We start from the raw sequence: 16,892 nt of genomic DNA, 5'->3' as shown, positions 1-16,892 counted from the left end.
GGATACACTTTGTAAGCTCGCAAAACCTTATCAAATTGTATACCTTCTTACTATTATTACTTTTATTAATATATTAGTTATATAATGCTACAAAATTCTTTTAGTGTCTTCCACCGGTCATCAACTTATGCATAAAATAATCCGCCCGTAAAGACTTACCAATTCCTCCACCGTTCACAACATTTGCTTCAATCAATTCGCCAGCTTTATCGATATTTCCGTCATAAATTAATTCCATTTCTCGTTGATGCAAATTTGTAAAATTTTTCGTTAATTCCCATTCTTGTAATAGCTTGACATTTTGAGCCAATAATTGTAAATGATCAGTTTTGGTTAATGAATTGAGTTGTTTCAAAGATGTGAAATCGTATCCTTCTGAATCAATATTTTCCATCTTGGCGTATTGTTTTATAGTCTTTGTCGTGAACCAAATTCTTAAATTGTTTAAATAGGTGAATTTCCGATGTTGTTTTCTTGAAAGGGCATTGATATTATATTCATCATTCAAAATCATCATGAAATTCTTGGGGACTAAGGCGATTTGATTTTCCGAGGTGGATGTGATCAATGGTGATAACTCTTGATATGATGTAAAATGATGATTTCGACAATTGTACAATTGTAACTCCAGGTTAATTACTGAATAATTCTTTTTAATTGAACCATCCTCTTGAACAGTTTTAGCATTACCTAATACAACTTGCTGTTCTTTATCCAATAACGGAGCAATTAAATCATATCTGTCGGGTGATGGAGCATCAGTCAAAGCTAATCCAGTGATATCAATGTATAACCCAGTATCAACATCAATAAACCTCCCATCAATGGCGTTGTTCCCATTTCCTCTAGTACGATGAGTTATACTTGATCCAATATCCATGAAATACCTACCAAATCCATCAAAATCCCCCTTTGAACCAACGGCATTTTCAATGATTAAAGTTTGATTATAATATTGACCCAATTTATACAATTCTGAAACAGGAACTTGAACATCAATATCACCATCCCATGGAAATGCTATTCCATTCCAATACCAAGCAAGTAATGAACCATGAGCAATCCAAGTGGTGATTCCATGAATACGTGCAAAATTGAGATAATTTTTAATTAATCGATGTAGGATTATGGCATTTTCGGGCGAGTCTAATGTGATTCCTTGAAAGAATCGCCAATCGTAATGTTCACCTTGCCAATCATCAGGGGTCGATTTGAGTAATTTTGCTTCATAGAAATACTTCGGTGGGTTGTTACAATTGTAACTGAATGTAATGGAATCGAGATAGTCCTGCTCCATTAGGGATAATTGAGTTTCCTGCTGTTTGCGCTTCATGGAATTGATAGCCGCTTCAGGATCATTAAGGAAATTAGATTGTGGGATGGATAATTCATGGCGGGATGAGTCACCATTTTGCTGTGGTTGCTGTAGTTGTTGGTGAGTCTCTGGTTTGTGTGATTGTAAATATTTGTAGTCCTCTACAACATTAAAAGTGTCTACTGGTAATGAATCAATCATACCATTATGAAGTAATGAATTATTAAAATTGTTTTCCTGAGGATTGAGTACATCAATTTGATATGATCCTTTGGTCGTTAAAAAAATTAGCTGTTTTGGTGATGGTGCCGTATCAAACAAGTAAGCACGACCAATTAGTTCACGGTTAGATACGGATTGTGGACCCGGTTGATCAGTAATTTTAAAACCCAACTGTGGATAAATCAGTGACTGTATATTATCTTCCACTTGATTAAATTGACAATACTCTTCAACATTACGCATATTGGACCCTTTAATGAGATCCTGTTTATCTGAAATATCAAATAAAGTTGAACACAAGTCAGTTTTGGGGTAGTTGGTGATATACTTGTCGAGTATAGATAAATCAACCCAATCTGACCAATGGAAAGGTACAACCAAGTTGGACTCTGATGAAGTTCTAGCAATGTATTGATAATAAGCACCAAATGTAAATCGAGGATCAAAATCATGAACAAGTGGAGTAGATTCCAGTAGTTGCTTCTCTTTAAAATATGACGGTATTTGTACAGTTAATGGTAAATTGTTTGTAATTTCTTCATTCAACATCCAAAGTTCATTATTACCTCTATCCTCTTCAATAGCATCTTGTCGTATTATTGCCAATTGTTTATTAAAGCTCGCGTCATTGTTCAAATCGTAATTGGATGCTAAAAAATTGTAATAAATTTGATTATATTTATGAGTAAACTGTTGATTAAGCAATTTACGATATTGCTGTAAACTTGGTTTAGCTACAATCAGCTTTAATGATACAAGAATTGTATATGCTATAGTTAATAGTAGAAATAATTTGACTACTATTCGACGCGAATGAAATTTTGCCATCGTCTATGCTGTTATCAGTTGAATATGCTTGATGTTTTGCTAATATGAATGTACTACTTTTGTTGCCAAATTGCGATTGTAAGTAGTTGTGTTGTAAAAGTCTTTAAATCCGAAAATAAGTGAGTACACTGTTTCAAGTGTGACTAATGGATGTTTAATACGATATCAACAAATATGAACACTATTTCTGTAGCGATATAGTACTTAGTTGTAACCTCGGTATTCAAAAGAAGGAAAGTGAAAAATTTGAACTGATGTCTGGGACAATAAACTCTTTGTGAACATGAGGAAGACATCATTCAAAGTATTTATACATTGATATACATAGAATTACAATTTCAAATTATTCCAAATGCACAAAGAATGTCATCTTTTGTAATACCTCATATTACATATAGTATGGTAGAGTGCAATAGTACAGTAGCCGCAATAAAGAAAAATGCAAAGAGAAAAAAAGAAATTTAGATAAACTCATTTTTAGTAACAAGTCACACTAAACACCAAACACTAAACACTAAACACTAAACAACTCATATTTTTTTTTAAACTCACACGACATTTGAATCAGACACTAATATAGTAATATTATGTATTGTATTTCCCCTTGTACCTTTATAGATCCTAAAAATTTATATCTTTGACATATCTATCTACTTAGACAATTATAGATAACAAATCAAATTGTGTATAGTAAGTGCATACTTGATGTACGGAAAATTTATTACTGTCGTTTGTATCTTACGCAATGGAAGCGTTTCCTTCTTCACGTCTGGTTCTATTTTCTCTTGTAAGTTTACTTTTCTTCTCCATTTATTCTATATTTTGTCTGCCTCCATTGTGTGTCTTTTTCTTTTTTGTTCTACTTGACTTCCGTACATTTACAAATGAAATGCCAAGAACTCCCAGAGGATTTTTATACGTTTGGGGAGATTTAAAAAAATTTATTTTTAGCTTTTAGTTTTTAGTTTTTTATTATTAGGTCGTGTTTAATTGCACAATGATATATAGAAATCAGATCTCAAGAACTAAACAATAACCACCATTGTATGTCGAAAAGCCACCAGGGACAATAGAGATCTAGTTACGAGTTTACTTTATTCACACTTTATTAGCTCATACTCTAGATATGTGACACTGTACAATCACATTACAAAAGTAAAGTTTTTGGAAATAGTAATATCAACAACAACAACAACAACAAACAATGAGCTAGTTCATATGAAACAACTTTCATCGAATCGTAAGGCTAAAAGGTGGCTTTCAAAGTCTATTCCTCTCCCTCTTTCCAAATCTCGCGTCTTTTCCAATTCAAATACCGAGTTAAAACCCGTAATTCAACAATCAAAACACAAACACACATACCAGCAATTACAAAAACGATCAAAAGTCACACGACATCTTCTCCTGTTGTGGTTAATACACACTTTCCCCCCACCTTCCAATTAATCGCTTTCTGTGGAATCTTCCACAAAATCATCAAACATACATATATACATACATAATCACTAAACACTTTTCTCAGTACTCTTTGTGTGTTTGTTGCTTTTGTTATTATCTTACGGCTTTCAAAACGCGTTTATTTACGAAAAATCTGTTATCTTCCGCTTTTCTCTCCCAGTACTATAACCAAAATAGTATACCATCCACCGATTCTCCAATTCCCGTCTTAGCAATAATAATCTTACTTGAGTAATACAAATCCATACTGTATATCTAAAACTTCAATCTGCATTGGCTCTTTTGTTTATACATCAATTTCCTTCACCAATATACCTTCTTCGTTTTGAGATAATCTACCAACAACATCAACACTGGGATTCAGTTCATCTATGGCATCATAATCACCATCACTTGTTGAAGCTTCTTTATTATTAAATTGTAGAATACATGAACTACCCCCATAAACCACATCATCTTCTTTACCCACTCGATTACATATCAACACACTTACTTTATCCCTAGAAGGCCACCATTTAGGGAAAAAACTATATTTGTGTTTTAAAAATGGGAAGAATCTCAAAATCCAATAATTTATCGTTTCATTACATGGATCGCTCAGTAGCTTCAACTGTGTAGCTTGATCCAATTTCTCTTCTTGGGTTAATTCGGTCTTGATTGATGGTGATTGTGAAGACAACCACGCCATGGGGCATATTATCAACTTGGCTTTGTTGTGATAGCATTTAGCACTGAATTCAAATTTATTGAATGGTGCTTCGAATTTATATGGATTCAAGTCCATACATATACCAAAATTCGTTAATACTTCACCATTGTTAGCACCATCACCATCACCACCCTTGGTATCTTTTGTATTGAATTTTAATGGTATTGGTGTAAACCCCTTCTCAGGATTTTCTAAACATCCCCACTTTTCATCAGTTTCGTATAAAAATGTCTTTCGATAGTTATAAATCAATTCACCTGTCCTGTTGAAAACAGCACACGAATTATAAATAACCTCTCCATCAACAACACCATCAACAACAACATCACCACCACCACTATTTCCAACATTACCTTTACTCTTCTCTAGGTGCGCTCCTTCAGGATACCCCACCACTGTAAAACACCTATGTTTCAAACTCAATTCATGAGCAAAATCAAGCGAAGCACCATATTTGTAAGGCGACTCCAAAAATGGTCTCAAATGTGTAGCCAGGGAGAAATTATACCCAGTTATTGCTAGTTCGGACAAAACTACCAAGTCAGGGAAACGACCATTGATTGTTGATAATAGGTGATTGATTTTGGTGATATTTTGTTGTGAATGACCTAGAAGGGAATTGATTTGGACAATTGCTACTTTGAGTTTCATTTTATGGAGCGTGTGTTGGGTAAAATGAGGTAGTTCGATACTTTGTCAAGTGCAATCAAAATGATAAAAATAGACTGTAGATGCAGTGAGGTTTTGAAGGTTTTATAAAAGTAATTTTTCAATGTCATATTTTTCAAATGTCGCATAAATTGAACTTCACGACAACGTCTTCCAAGCATATTAGTGTGCATATCAACATATTCCTTCTAGAAAGGCTCGCTTGTGTCTATTTTTCACTTATGCTTCTATCAATTATTTATATTGATAGAAGCACAGCTCACTATTTATGAAGTTTTGATTGACCCCAAGAAGTATTGTACTGTTTTACAACAAAATAATATAATTACATCCGAGATTGAATAACATGATATATCTCAGTTCCAGCTTTTAAATTTCACTTAAAATTTAGATAATTCACAAGAAATATCCGTTCTTCATATATTTGCAAAGTTAAAACAATCAAAACCTAAAACAGGAACAGTTTCATAACCAAAAAAAAAATATATGAGAAAGATTAATCTAATTTTGAAACCAAAAGATTGCAGAGCTCATTACTATGAGATAACGGCTGGAGATTGTTATGAATGTAACTCATCAAGTCTTGCTAGACTTCAGTCCTCACATACACTAACTAGGACTAGTAAATTTGTATAGCGACAGTGTATCTTTTTGATTGCGCACTATAAAATCAATTTTCAGACGCGTCTAATATAAACCGCCTCAATTCACATACTACATTTGCACTTTGTCCCTCCTGCTTCCCCATTTTATTGAAGACTTTGATCAATTAAGTGCGGAAAAATCAAACGATAGACAAAAGATAAAAGGAACTTCCGGCAAAAGTGAGTTTGTGTGTGGTCTAATTTGTGTGAATCAAATGCATATAATTTAACCCAATTCAGTCAAATTATTAAACCTAGACGCAATTTAATTGGAAGACTAAATATACAATAAGGGGGTAGTGCGGAAAACTAAAGCACATCGGGTTTTCTTTGTACAATTTTCTAAAAGATTGGTTTGTTTGTAGGTTATACCCATGGTAGAACGTACACATTATTCTAACTTATGGTATTCATTAATTTATATCTCCTGAAGAAAAGCTCATCAAACGTTTGTTACAACGTACTAAAATCTTTGATTTTAGATCGTAATTACGCATACTGGCACCTCACTTCCCTAGTCTCCCCCACTCCTTTAGATCCTAATGAGATCCACGTACTGACGTAAACCTTTTGCAAAAAGACTGCAACCGAATCACTCTTTTATTCTAAACCAACAGATTTTCATTTTCAATCTTCGAATATGAGTGCGGAAAATATTTTGTTTTCTTCGGATATTATCGTTTCTGACATCTGAAAATAATTAGACGACGAAAAAGACAATGTATGTGATGTGATAACCCAGAAGCACAATTGTATTGTTATAACATACTCACCTTGAATTGCTATTATTTTATGTTTATTGTCGCCTAGCCATATCATCAACAGGCTATTACTTTTTTCCATTTATGCGTAAATAAGAATATTTTTGTACATTTGTGTCGTTAAGTGTTTTCTCCCCTCTGAAGAAAAAAACACTTGAACAGATTTATGTTGCCGGTAGCAAGTATAACAATAGCCGTAAGTGAGTTGCTAAAACGCCACTTCCACTTAAAATTGAGTTGCATTGGCCTGGAGCACTCTTTCCAGTCTAAAGTCGCTCTGCGGTTTCCACAGTCTTACCTCGGGATGAGTTCAATCTAAATCAAAAAGACAAACACAAAGTTACATAAAAAACCCACCTACCCTTTCTAGAAAAATTCAAGTAATAAATTTTAACCCTTTATACATATGTACCATACCAGTTAACTATGATTCCTTTGTTTATGGTTTGTAATTACTTATAATGTAACAAAACCACAACAAAGGGGGAAAAACTATGCAACTGAAAGGAGAATGTTAGACGAGGGGGATGGGAGGGTTGTGCAAAGTGGGTGTGGTTCTGGCTATAAACATTTTCCGATTATATACTTATCTGCGGTTTCTCTTCAAAGATATACTTTCGTTTGACTCATCTTCATTTTATATCGACACACACAATTCACTTATGGCTATGTCTGCTCCAACAATTGACATCTCACAATACGAAGTCTCAATAGTCAAACAAGCTTGGCTTGCATTGAACTTGTTTCAAAATTATCATAAACTAAACAGCAGTAGTAAGAACGGTGGTCCTAAATTAATCAATAACGAGTTCCAACTACATGAATTTCAACAAGGTTTAGCAACAAAGATTTATGAAAAATTAACCACAAAGGACCTGGATTCTTCGAGTTTCATTTCGGGGACAAATGTTTTCGACAATGATTTATTTGGCAGTAACCAACCGACATCACTAACCGATTCCGAAATTGATGAAATTGTCAATGATTATCAAATTGAACCATTACTTCAATTCATCACCATCATGATCAATTATCTCGAGTTCAATATGATCCAACCTGGCGAATCAATGATTAATCTTTCCAAGAAAAACGTTCGATTATATGGAATGTCATCAACAAACTATCAACTTTTTGGGGAATGTTTAATTCAAGCCATGGTTGACAAATTATCAATTACTGATGCAAGTAAATTCCAGGGTGAAGAACAATTTATTTTTAATAAATTCTTGTCTCAAGTATTGAGCTTTTTGGTGTGCTATAGTAAGGAATCAACGGTTACACTACCAAACGACGCCTCCTCATCAACAACAAGAAACAATGAGAAACCACCGGTACCAGAGAAAGATGCTGTAAATTACCCGGTTCCAACCATATCCGATACCTTAAATGTCGTAACACCATATTCTCAATTGACCCAACCTGTTAAACCATTAACTAGGTCGTCATCGACTTCATTACCTTCAGAAAAATCATCACAAATATCGCTTAATCATCATCGCAATAATGATGAATCATTTGATCATGTACTGCAAAACGAAAATGAAAACGATGATATCAATTGGAAACATAATTCACCATCATGGGAATTGGGGAAGAACGATATGAAAGAAGAGGTGATAGAGGATGGTGAACTTGTGCTTGCACGCTCTTCATCTAATGAATCTATAACTGAACCGTTTGATTATTTGAATTCATTTAGATGTTATAAAACACCAATTGAACAAAGCAGCTATGCTAAGCTCAAAAGATCATTTTCAGGAGTTTCTACTCGTGATTCATCATCATCATCACTGGGGAAGAAATGGAGTATTTTCAATAAAAGGGGAACTGATCAGTTACAAAAAAACAATACTCATGATCAGACTATTGAGAAACAAAATTCAAGAAATAGACTTTATCGAATAATCAGTCGTAGATGAAGCTTCTATAAAAAGATTCGCTGATGAAGTTGCTTAATTATATACTGTGTATTATAACTTTGTACAAATCGAAATCCAAATCAACAAATTACTCTATCTTTAAACACCACACCCTTCTGATATAATGTCCTCTATCCACTTTAATGACAAGTTTGTGTATCACAATTAGTAAATCCATCAACTAAACAGTTTTGTTTTGAGGTATTACCAAATGCATTTGAATCATCAGTAACCACATCATCTGATTCACCCGATTTGCTCTTCAAACTAGGGAATTCTGGTTGAATAGTAACTGAATGAATACCATATTTATGTAAAGTATCACGAACTTGAGAAACAACCATCAAAAACAAGTTTCTATCAATTTGAGTATTTGAAGAATCGCCAGTGGTGTCAGATCCAGTTTGACCTGGTGCTGGTAAAATGACTTCACATTTAGGTGTCAATTCAATATGTAGTGAAGCAATAAGAATATCTTCATTTAAATTCCAAACATGGAAATCATGAACACTGTTAACCAATGGTAATTTCAAAATGTCTTGTAAAATCTGTTCCGAATCAATATATGGTGGTGTAGCTTGTAATAAGATCTTTGATGATTTACGACACAATGGTAATGCACTATTGAAAATGATCAAAGTAATAACCAAAGATGTAACTGGATCTGAATAAAATTTCCACCAATAATCGGTTTTCCAAATAATTAAAGCAGTTATAATAACACCAACATTTCCCAATGCATCACCCAATACATGCAAAAATACACCTTCCATATTCATTGATTTTCTTTTCCTTGTCTTGACATCTTTAACTGCATCATTATGTGTATGTTCATATTCATGTCCATCTGCCTTCACTGATGGAGTTTCAGAATTATATCTTTCAACAACATTATCAGGGAAATAATCAAACACTTCAGATGGTGAAGAACGCACAGTGGCATCAATCAAAGGTGTGTTTTCATTCAATCCGATCCTTGACTCAATTTCGCTACTGGAAACATGCCCATTACCAGTACCATCAGCATGTGAATGCGAATGTCCCTCTCCGTGCCCATCATCACCACCACCGCCATGAGAATGCGAATGTCCGTGTTCATGAAATAACACCAATCCAATACCATTACTCAACAACCCAGCAACACCAACCGCTAAAATCAATTGAGGATTCGTTATTTCTGTCGGTTTGAAAAAACGTTGAATAGCATCCATAATAATAGTAAAACACAAGGCAATCAAAAAAACAGCATTGATTAAAGCACCCAATATTTCAGCTCTTTGCCACCCATAAGTATATTTCCCATCAGCAGGTTTCAAATTCTTAACACGCACGGCCCAAAGAGCAATGATTAATGAAATGATATCATTCAACATATGGAATGAGTCGGCGATTAATGCCAACGATTGGACAGAGTAACCAATGATGGCCTCTAGAAGAAAGAACAAGGTGTCCAATACTAACAAAGCACTAATCCGAATTTCTTTGTTATTCATAATGAATGTATTGTTGATTTGTAATCGTGAGCGAATTGGAGGGGAAAAGGGGATGGCGTTATGTAAGTAAAACTCTTGGTTTTTTTCAAATGATTCGAGTTTTGTTTATTATTAGTAAGATTTGTTGATTCGGTAAACACTCTCCTTAGTATTGCATAATACTATTCTAATTGGAAAAGGTGTAAGATTTTAAGATGAGTTTTATTAAAAACTTTATGCTATTCTTCTGGTGAGGTTACTTTGTGTGTGATTTCTAATAGCGGAACAATTTTTTTCTCTCTTTCTATTAATACTGGTGGTTACTATGTATGTATGTAAGGCTGTTTGTTTTGTTTGTTTGTTATATTAATGTAAATTGTAATACAATACTACACGATCTAATCAGGTCGTGTATATTATATCAATTACCGATGCACTAAAAAGCCCACCTTTCGTATTGAGAAGCTAATATACTACAACTATAGTGGTTATGAGAAGTAGTCCAGTATAGTAAAAGACAATGGGAGAGACATACTCCAACAGGTGATTCGGATTTTTCGTCTAATTCGTGTTGGGTAATAATGATTTCAGTTTTTACTTATTTGTCGTGATATTATATGTCCGGAATTAGTATTGGTAAAAATCCGATGAAAGTATAATTTCAAGTACGGCAATAGACTGCTTTTGGATACTACTTTGGACCTTTGTGGCACAATCGTGTAAACGGATTTGCTCTACAACACGACTAGGAATATTAGAAATGGGTGTTCTACGTTTTGAGATATTACAAATTGTCATTCATTCTTCGGACAAACACTTACTTGTACTCTAACATCGTAAAAGAATACTGACAATTTTCACCAATCAGACACCTTTTGGTCTCACATTTACGTAAAAGTAATCATAATAAAACATAAAAGGATTAGGCCATATGGGTGTAATAGTGGTGAATCAAATCAATAATCAAACAAAGGTGGATGTAACATCCATTGTTGCTAGTAAATAACTTGAAAACAATACTTGGAAGTATCAAGAATTGAATACAACAATATCCAGCAATGCATCAAGCATTAGCAAAAGCCTAAAAACAAAAATAAAAAAAGTGGTTAAACAAATGTCTTGGGGGAATAAAAAGTGACAAACAAACAATAAAACGTTGTATTGTGATGAATAACTTCCCCTCTCTCTATTTAGAAGAGCCCAACAACTGATTGAATGTAATTCTTTGACCTTGTTGATTTGAATGAGATTGTAAAGGTTGAGGGTGGCGCATTTGTGGCACTGGTGCCAAATATGGATTGTAGAATTGATTTGGTGGTAAAGGTGGTGGTGGAACTGGTTGTGGTGCAAAATGTGGAAGAGCTCCTTGGTTTCCATGCGGTGGGTAAACTGGTTGTTGAGAAGCATAAGGGGCAGGATAAATTGGTTGGTTTGGTTGATTTGAATATCCCTGTGGTGAATAAGACATAGTTGTTGTTGGACTCGATGGATTTTGTGTAGGGCCAACAGAAGTAGGGTTCACCACGGTTGTTGATGCCTCTACCAGCTTCAGGGAAACCAGATCAATATCCTTCTCGGCCACACTTTGTTTTGGCGAAGGTTTGAAATTAGGTTTTGGAAGATTTAAAGCGGCAGGTGAAGAATGGAACGATGATCCAGCATACGTTGATGAATCTTCTTCTACAACCACCGCAACTGGTCCTTTCTCTTTCTTGTTATTATTCTTTTTGAGTTTCGAATTATTGTTGAAATTGGGCTTTTCACCATTGGGTAACGAAATCTCTATTGTTGTAGCCTTTTCCTGTTGGGACTTTTTCGATTTGGATGAATTCTTGGCTGATGGTTGTTCTCCATCTTTTTTTCTCCTTGATTCGGCTCTATCGTTGTGAAATTGAGGTTTTTCTCCATTTGGCAAAGAAGGTAAAGATGATAGTTTGATTGGTTCTTTAAGCTTCTTTGGGCTGCTATTCTTGTTCTTAATAGGTCCATTTCCAAAATCAACTGGAGCTCCACTAGGGAGAAATCTAATTTGACCATTATGTCCTTCGTTTTGTTTCTTTTTATTTTGACGCGAAGTTTTCTTTAACGTGTTTTGAAAAGAAGGGTTTTTCTCATTTCCGTGTATTTGTATTGGTGTGGATACTTCATGTGCCATCATTGTAGGTAAATTCGTGTCTCTATTTTAAGGCTGCCTGTTATATCATAAACTTGTAACTAATGTGCGCGTCAGATTATAGGCTCTATGATCTGTGTATCCAAAACGTTGACGTAGTCTCTAATCAGTGATATATAAACTGTGTTGATGATGTTCTTTGCTAAGTAATAGAGAACAAGATGGAATCCTAAATGGACACTTTCTTTTTTTTTCTTTTGTTCTACTAGGAGTGTGACACATGTTTCAAAAGTCGTGCAAATTGAACAGATATCAGAAATGATTAGTACCGACGCATAGATAAGACATACCCACACTATATGAACCTAACTAGAGAATATAGTTGATAACCCAATCAACATTATACCAACAATACACCATGAAATGACAAAATTTATGTTACCTCCAAATGATACAGCACTTCCAAACATCGTCAATGCAACAACAGTCAAAAATCCACTGGTTACAGCCATTGTAATTCCAAATATAAATCGTAAAGAATGTACGTCATACTTGTTTGAATTGACCTTGAGAAATAAGTATCCCAATAATGCTCCTAATGGTTGAGAAATTCCGCCTAGTAATGCACTAATTGAAACGGCTTTGAGTTTTGCATATCTTGAAGTAGACATTGCATAAAATAAAGGAAGACACATTGAGAAACCTTCTGTGTAGTTGTGCAATATCAAACTAATAAATATCGAGAACCCCAACTTAGGATTCGTCTCTGATGTCACATAAGTGATGAACCCTTCTGGTAGCTTGTGTAGCGTAATTGCCAAAGTCGTTTCAACCCCAATCAAGAATAAACGTGAAAGCGGCGAATTCACATGGTGGTGATGATCCACTTCGTGCAGATGATGCAGTTGATTCAGATGCAGAGTGGGTTCAGGACGATTTTCTCCATGGTTATCCTCTCCATGGTTCACTTCCTCATCATGATTTGCCAATTGAGGTATCTCACAAAAATGCAACTTATCGGCTCCGTGTTCGTGATGATGATAAGTGCAAAGTTCTGCAGATGTGTACCCTTTACATTCCCCAGCTGCCTCATCATTTATAAAAAGCTGAATAATAGATTTTCTTGGTTTCAAAGTGGCGCGTATAAGTGGAGTTGTTTCAGTCTCTTGAACTTCCACTTCAACAGGCTCCTGCTCAACAAAATAATCTCGCACTTCATTCTCGTTGCCACTAGAGTTTGATTTTTTTGGACGAACGTCAGGCTCAAAACTTGTATGAGAATGCAGATGACCGTGGGAATGGTTGTGGTGAACCTCTTGCATACCGTGATCCTCCTCTTTTACGGTATTTCCGTGATTGCAATGAACCACACTTTCACTAGTCAATAAATGTAAAGCAAAATTGAAACTTGCGCAGATAAGAATCCCACCAAAGTAACCACTCATCAAGTAGATTTGTTGCCATCGTTTAGACAAGTGCTCAGCATTCGCCTCTTCATTCAGCATGGACAAATACTTTGAAGCTTCCGGTAATAACCTGTATAGCGCTGTAATAATCAAACAGCCTGAACTTAGTGCTAATGAACCATTGAGAAATGAGTAATTCTCTTTCAATTTGAATCTGTATCTCGATGTAATAAATTTGGGACATATGAGGTAGTATAAATCGTCAAAGTATATGATCAAGGTCCCTAGAACGCATAGCGATGATGAGAGAATAGTCAAGATCCACCCTTGTGATAAATTTTGTAAACTCTGAAACATGTTGTGGAAGGTTGTGATGAAAGGAATAACTTTGCTAAATATTATGGTTTTGTATTTTTCCGAACCACTAGAACTGGACTTTTGCGATGCTGTTTACGCAATAATAATAGCTGCAGGCCTTTTATACCTTAAAGGTGAGTAATGCCAAGGGATGCGTTGATTTTGATCTACAGTCATCCGTTTAAGACACAACTGGCGATCATACGTGTATAAGAGAGCCGTCGTAAGGTGCACTTATTGAACCTTGGTGGTTACTCTGTATTTGTGTCATAGAGAGGCTTAATCTGGTGCGATCTACCAACGCCCAAAATTTCTTTGAGGCTTTATCTCACTTTGTAATAAATCGCAGTCTTTAAGTTATATCCTATTTACACCTAATCTCGTTTCGAACCACCGACATCCATATTACTAAGTGGCAAGCTTTCATAATTCTTTTTCTTTTTGGAAACAAAAGGAATCATTCTGTGAGTAGTCTTTTCCCTGGCAAACTTTTTCTTCTTCAAATGACTCAAATCAAAGCGATTGATTCTGACAAAGAGCCACATACCAAATGCTGCAATCACAACACAAGTAGGTAAAGTCATCATAATCAAGTACTCCTCATAGTCGATACCTTCTTCAATATTATCACCTGTTAAATATTTATGCACGTGCTTCTCCTCTTGTCTTTGCAAATCAAGGAAATCACCTTTGGCAACGTTTGAACCTTTCCAGAATTCAACAACAATCGAGTCTGTCAATACATTGAACTCGTCATCAGGTACGTTATCAGGCTGTAAAGAAATCAAAACCTTCTTTTCATACGCATTCTTGGGAAACCACTCTTCGATAATGGTTAATGGGTAATATCCATCTTCATTACTAAGCCAGTCTGACACGAAAAATCCTTCTTTGACTTTACCTCCATGTTCAAGCACTTTTGATCTTTTGTCGAATGGTGTATAATCAATATCGCCTTCTTCATCTAAGTCAACAAGATCCCTCTTCTTCCAACCCTTTTGCTTAGCACTCTCCTGAACATAGGACAAATGGATCCTGACCTTCTGCACTTCGGGAGCAAAATAACGCGAATACCACGTTATGAAATGAGTTTTGTCCAACTTTAATCTCACATCATCTTCTGGAGTACAAAATGGTTCGGTCGATACGTCCTTGGCAATACCTTTCTTCTTGTAGCGAGCTGGTGTGCATCGTATTATCGGGTTCAACATATGGTCTTCCAAGTCTGATTCTTCAATATATTTAACTTCTTCAAATACCTCATCTTCCGCCATATTATGTGCCTTTAATTGCTCTTTGTTGAATGTGATGGTGGTGGCACTTTGAAAATACGTACTGTAATCAGGATGCCCTTTCTTTGTTCTTCCGTTCTTTATCTCTGGTTTGATCGTTTTGGGTAAACCTTCTTTGTTCAAACTAACCCATTCCTGTAATGGATCGGTTGTTTTTGGTGGTTTGGCGCTAATGGTGACCCCTGCAATCACAGTTGGTTTCACAATCTCAACTTGTCCATTAACTGTGCGGTACCAAGCTGGTGGAGGTGTATCTGATGACGACGAAGCTGTCTTTTGAGCCTGGTTTTGTGCATGCTGCTTGTTGATTATCACTTCCTTCGCCCTTTTGAATAAATGTTGTGAAGGTTGTGAAGAATCTGTGGTAGCAACCAAACTTGGCTCAGGTGTTGCCTCCGGTTGCACTAAGGTCAACGAGTAAACATTGGCAACAAATAAACTAATCACTGCAAATGGGATTCTCATGAGGTTGAATATCTTTGATGAGAGGAGATGAGTGTGTTTTTGATTGTTTTGATCCGTGGAAAAAAATTGAGCCAACAGTATTAGTGACGAAAATTTATAGCCGAGAGTAAACCCCATTAAGTACGAGAAACAGTAGAAACTCCAACATGTTACAGAGAAACAGAGGAAGGGACACTCCTGAGTTTATGTATCGTAAAGACACCTCTTGTTCCAATTGCAAAGACTATATACAGAGCAAAGAACCCATTGGCGCCTCATATCAATAGCTTACTAGCCCAGTCCAATAGCCTACTTCGTTAAATAAACTTGGTACTTCTTTCCCTTCTGGCTTTCTCAATGGCCCAACTTTACCAACCTTAGATTGTAGGTCCTTTAAACGATCCAGAAAAGATTGATGGTACTTTGAGTTGTTGGACATCAAGTAATTAAGTATAAATTTATCTGGTAAACTTGGATGCGTCAATGTGAAAAAGTAAGCCAAGAACAAAACATCACCAGCTGAAGGCTGGTCACCAAATGTAAATGTACCCCTACTGCCCTGTTCTGCCTTTAGCTTCTCTAATCTACTAAACAATTGGTCCACCAAAAGAAGGCATTTCATCGAGCTTCTTGATTCTTTCAAGACTTTCTTCGTTTCTGATTTTTGAACCAATGACTTTTCATGTAGACCGCTAATTGCTTTTGATTTTTCGACATCTTCATCTAGTTCACTATTGAAGAATTCTGTCTCGGTATCCTCTCCGCTACTTGTAAAGTTTAAGAAAGATGACTTATGCTCGCCTAACCCCAACAATCGAACTTGATTCTGGGCATCGTTGTAGAATTTCAGGGACTGGTTATACATCATTGGAAAAGGGAAAAATTTTGCAAATAGCTTTCTCGTGTAATTCTCGTGATTCTTGCTGTTTGAGAAAAGATTGTACTTGTTCAATGCCTCGAATTTGGATTCTAAAAGAACAATTAAACTATCATCAAGTAAGCTTTGATCTTCTGAAAGTGTAGCAGTCCCACCAGCGTTATATTTGGTCGTTAAATACGCCGCAATATTCCCAAACCCGCTGAATTGTTTATCCTCATCTATCAAGAGTGGTAATTCATTCAACTTGGATAAGTGAGGATTGTTGGATGGAACAATCTCGAACAGCATATCTTGAGGTTGTGCTATCATATTAAGTAGCCATGCCGACGCAATACAAGAAGGTGATATAATCGAGATTTCTTCATCATATCCCCAGACATGTAACTTGATCATAGTGAAAGCG

At 35.6% G+C, this 16,892-nt stretch overlaps 8 protein-coding genes across 8 annotated transcripts; 1 reads left to right on the top strand and 7 right to left on the bottom strand. All coding sequences in view use genetic code 12, as the record gives it.

Annotated features, from left to right (window-relative positions):
* Positions 1-100: 100 nt before the first annotated feature.
* CORT_0A11470 (Mnn4 protein) lies at positions 101-2,365 on the bottom strand (the record flags this gene model as incomplete). The annotated part of the gene is made up of 1 exon (XM_003866922.1): positions 101-2,365. The coding sequence occupies one exon, from the start codon at positions 2,363-2,365 to the stop codon at positions 101-103; it is 2,265 nt and encodes a 754-aa protein (XP_003866970.1).
* A 1,744-nt stretch (positions 2,366-4,109) lies between these two features.
* On the bottom strand, positions 4,110-5,183 carry CORT_0A11460 (Nta1 protein; the record flags this gene model as incomplete). Its single annotated transcript, XM_003866921.1, has 1 exon — positions 4,110-5,183. One exon carries the CDS (start codon positions 5,181-5,183, stop codon positions 4,110-4,112), a length of 1,074 nt encoding a protein of 357 aa, XP_003866969.1.
* A 1,950-nt stretch (positions 5,184-7,133) lies between these two features.
* CORT_0A11450 (hypothetical protein) lies at positions 7,134-8,525 on the top strand (the record flags this gene model as incomplete). The annotated part of the gene is made up of 1 exon (XM_003866920.1): positions 7,134-8,525. The coding sequence occupies one exon, from the start codon at positions 7,134-7,136 to the stop codon at positions 8,523-8,525; it is 1,392 nt and encodes a 463-aa protein (XP_003866968.1).
* Positions 8,526-8,665: 140 nt separating this feature from the next.
* On the bottom strand, positions 8,666-10,018 carry CORT_0A11440 (vacuolar transporter; the record flags this gene model as incomplete). The annotated part of the gene is made up of 1 exon (XM_003866919.1): positions 8,666-10,018. The coding sequence occupies one exon, from the start codon at positions 10,016-10,018 to the stop codon at positions 8,666-8,668; it is 1,353 nt and encodes a 450-aa protein (XP_003866967.1).
* Positions 10,019-11,183: 1,165 nt separating this feature from the next.
* CORT_0A11430 (hypothetical protein) lies at positions 11,184-12,155 on the bottom strand (the record flags this gene model as incomplete). The annotated part of the gene is made up of 1 exon (XM_003866918.1): positions 11,184-12,155. One exon carries the CDS (start codon positions 12,153-12,155, stop codon positions 11,184-11,186), a length of 972 nt encoding a protein of 323 aa, XP_003866966.1.
* Positions 12,156-12,475: 320 nt separating this feature from the next.
* Positions 12,476-13,873, bottom strand: CORT_0A11420 (hypothetical protein; the record flags this gene model as incomplete). Its single annotated transcript, XM_003866917.1, has 1 exon — positions 12,476-13,873. One exon carries the CDS (start codon positions 13,871-13,873, stop codon positions 12,476-12,478), a length of 1,398 nt encoding a protein of 465 aa, XP_003866965.1.
* A 374-nt stretch (positions 13,874-14,247) lies between these two features.
* CORT_0A11410 (hypothetical protein) lies at positions 14,248-15,747 on the bottom strand (the record flags this gene model as incomplete). The annotated part of the gene is made up of 1 exon (XM_003866916.1): positions 14,248-15,747. One exon carries the CDS (start codon positions 15,745-15,747, stop codon positions 14,248-14,250), a length of 1,500 nt encoding a protein of 499 aa, XP_003866964.1.
* A 142-nt stretch (positions 15,748-15,889) lies between these two features.
* CORT_0A11400 (hypothetical protein) lies at positions 15,890-16,882 on the bottom strand (the record flags this gene model as incomplete). The annotated part of the gene is made up of 1 exon (XM_003866915.1): positions 15,890-16,882. The coding sequence occupies one exon, from the start codon at positions 16,880-16,882 to the stop codon at positions 15,890-15,892; it is 993 nt and encodes a 330-aa protein (XP_003866963.1).
* Positions 16,883-16,892: the final 10 nt, after the last annotated feature.

Source organism: Candida orthopsilosis, assembly GCF_000315875.1.
Source record: "Candida orthopsilosis Co 90-125, chromosome 1 draft sequence".
NCBI lineage: Eukaryota > Fungi > Ascomycota > Pichiomycetes > Serinales > Debaryomycetaceae > Lodderomyces > Lodderomyces orthopsilosis.
Note: the sequence above shows the minus strand (reverse complement) of the source record. Positions and strands in the feature narration are given on the sequence as shown.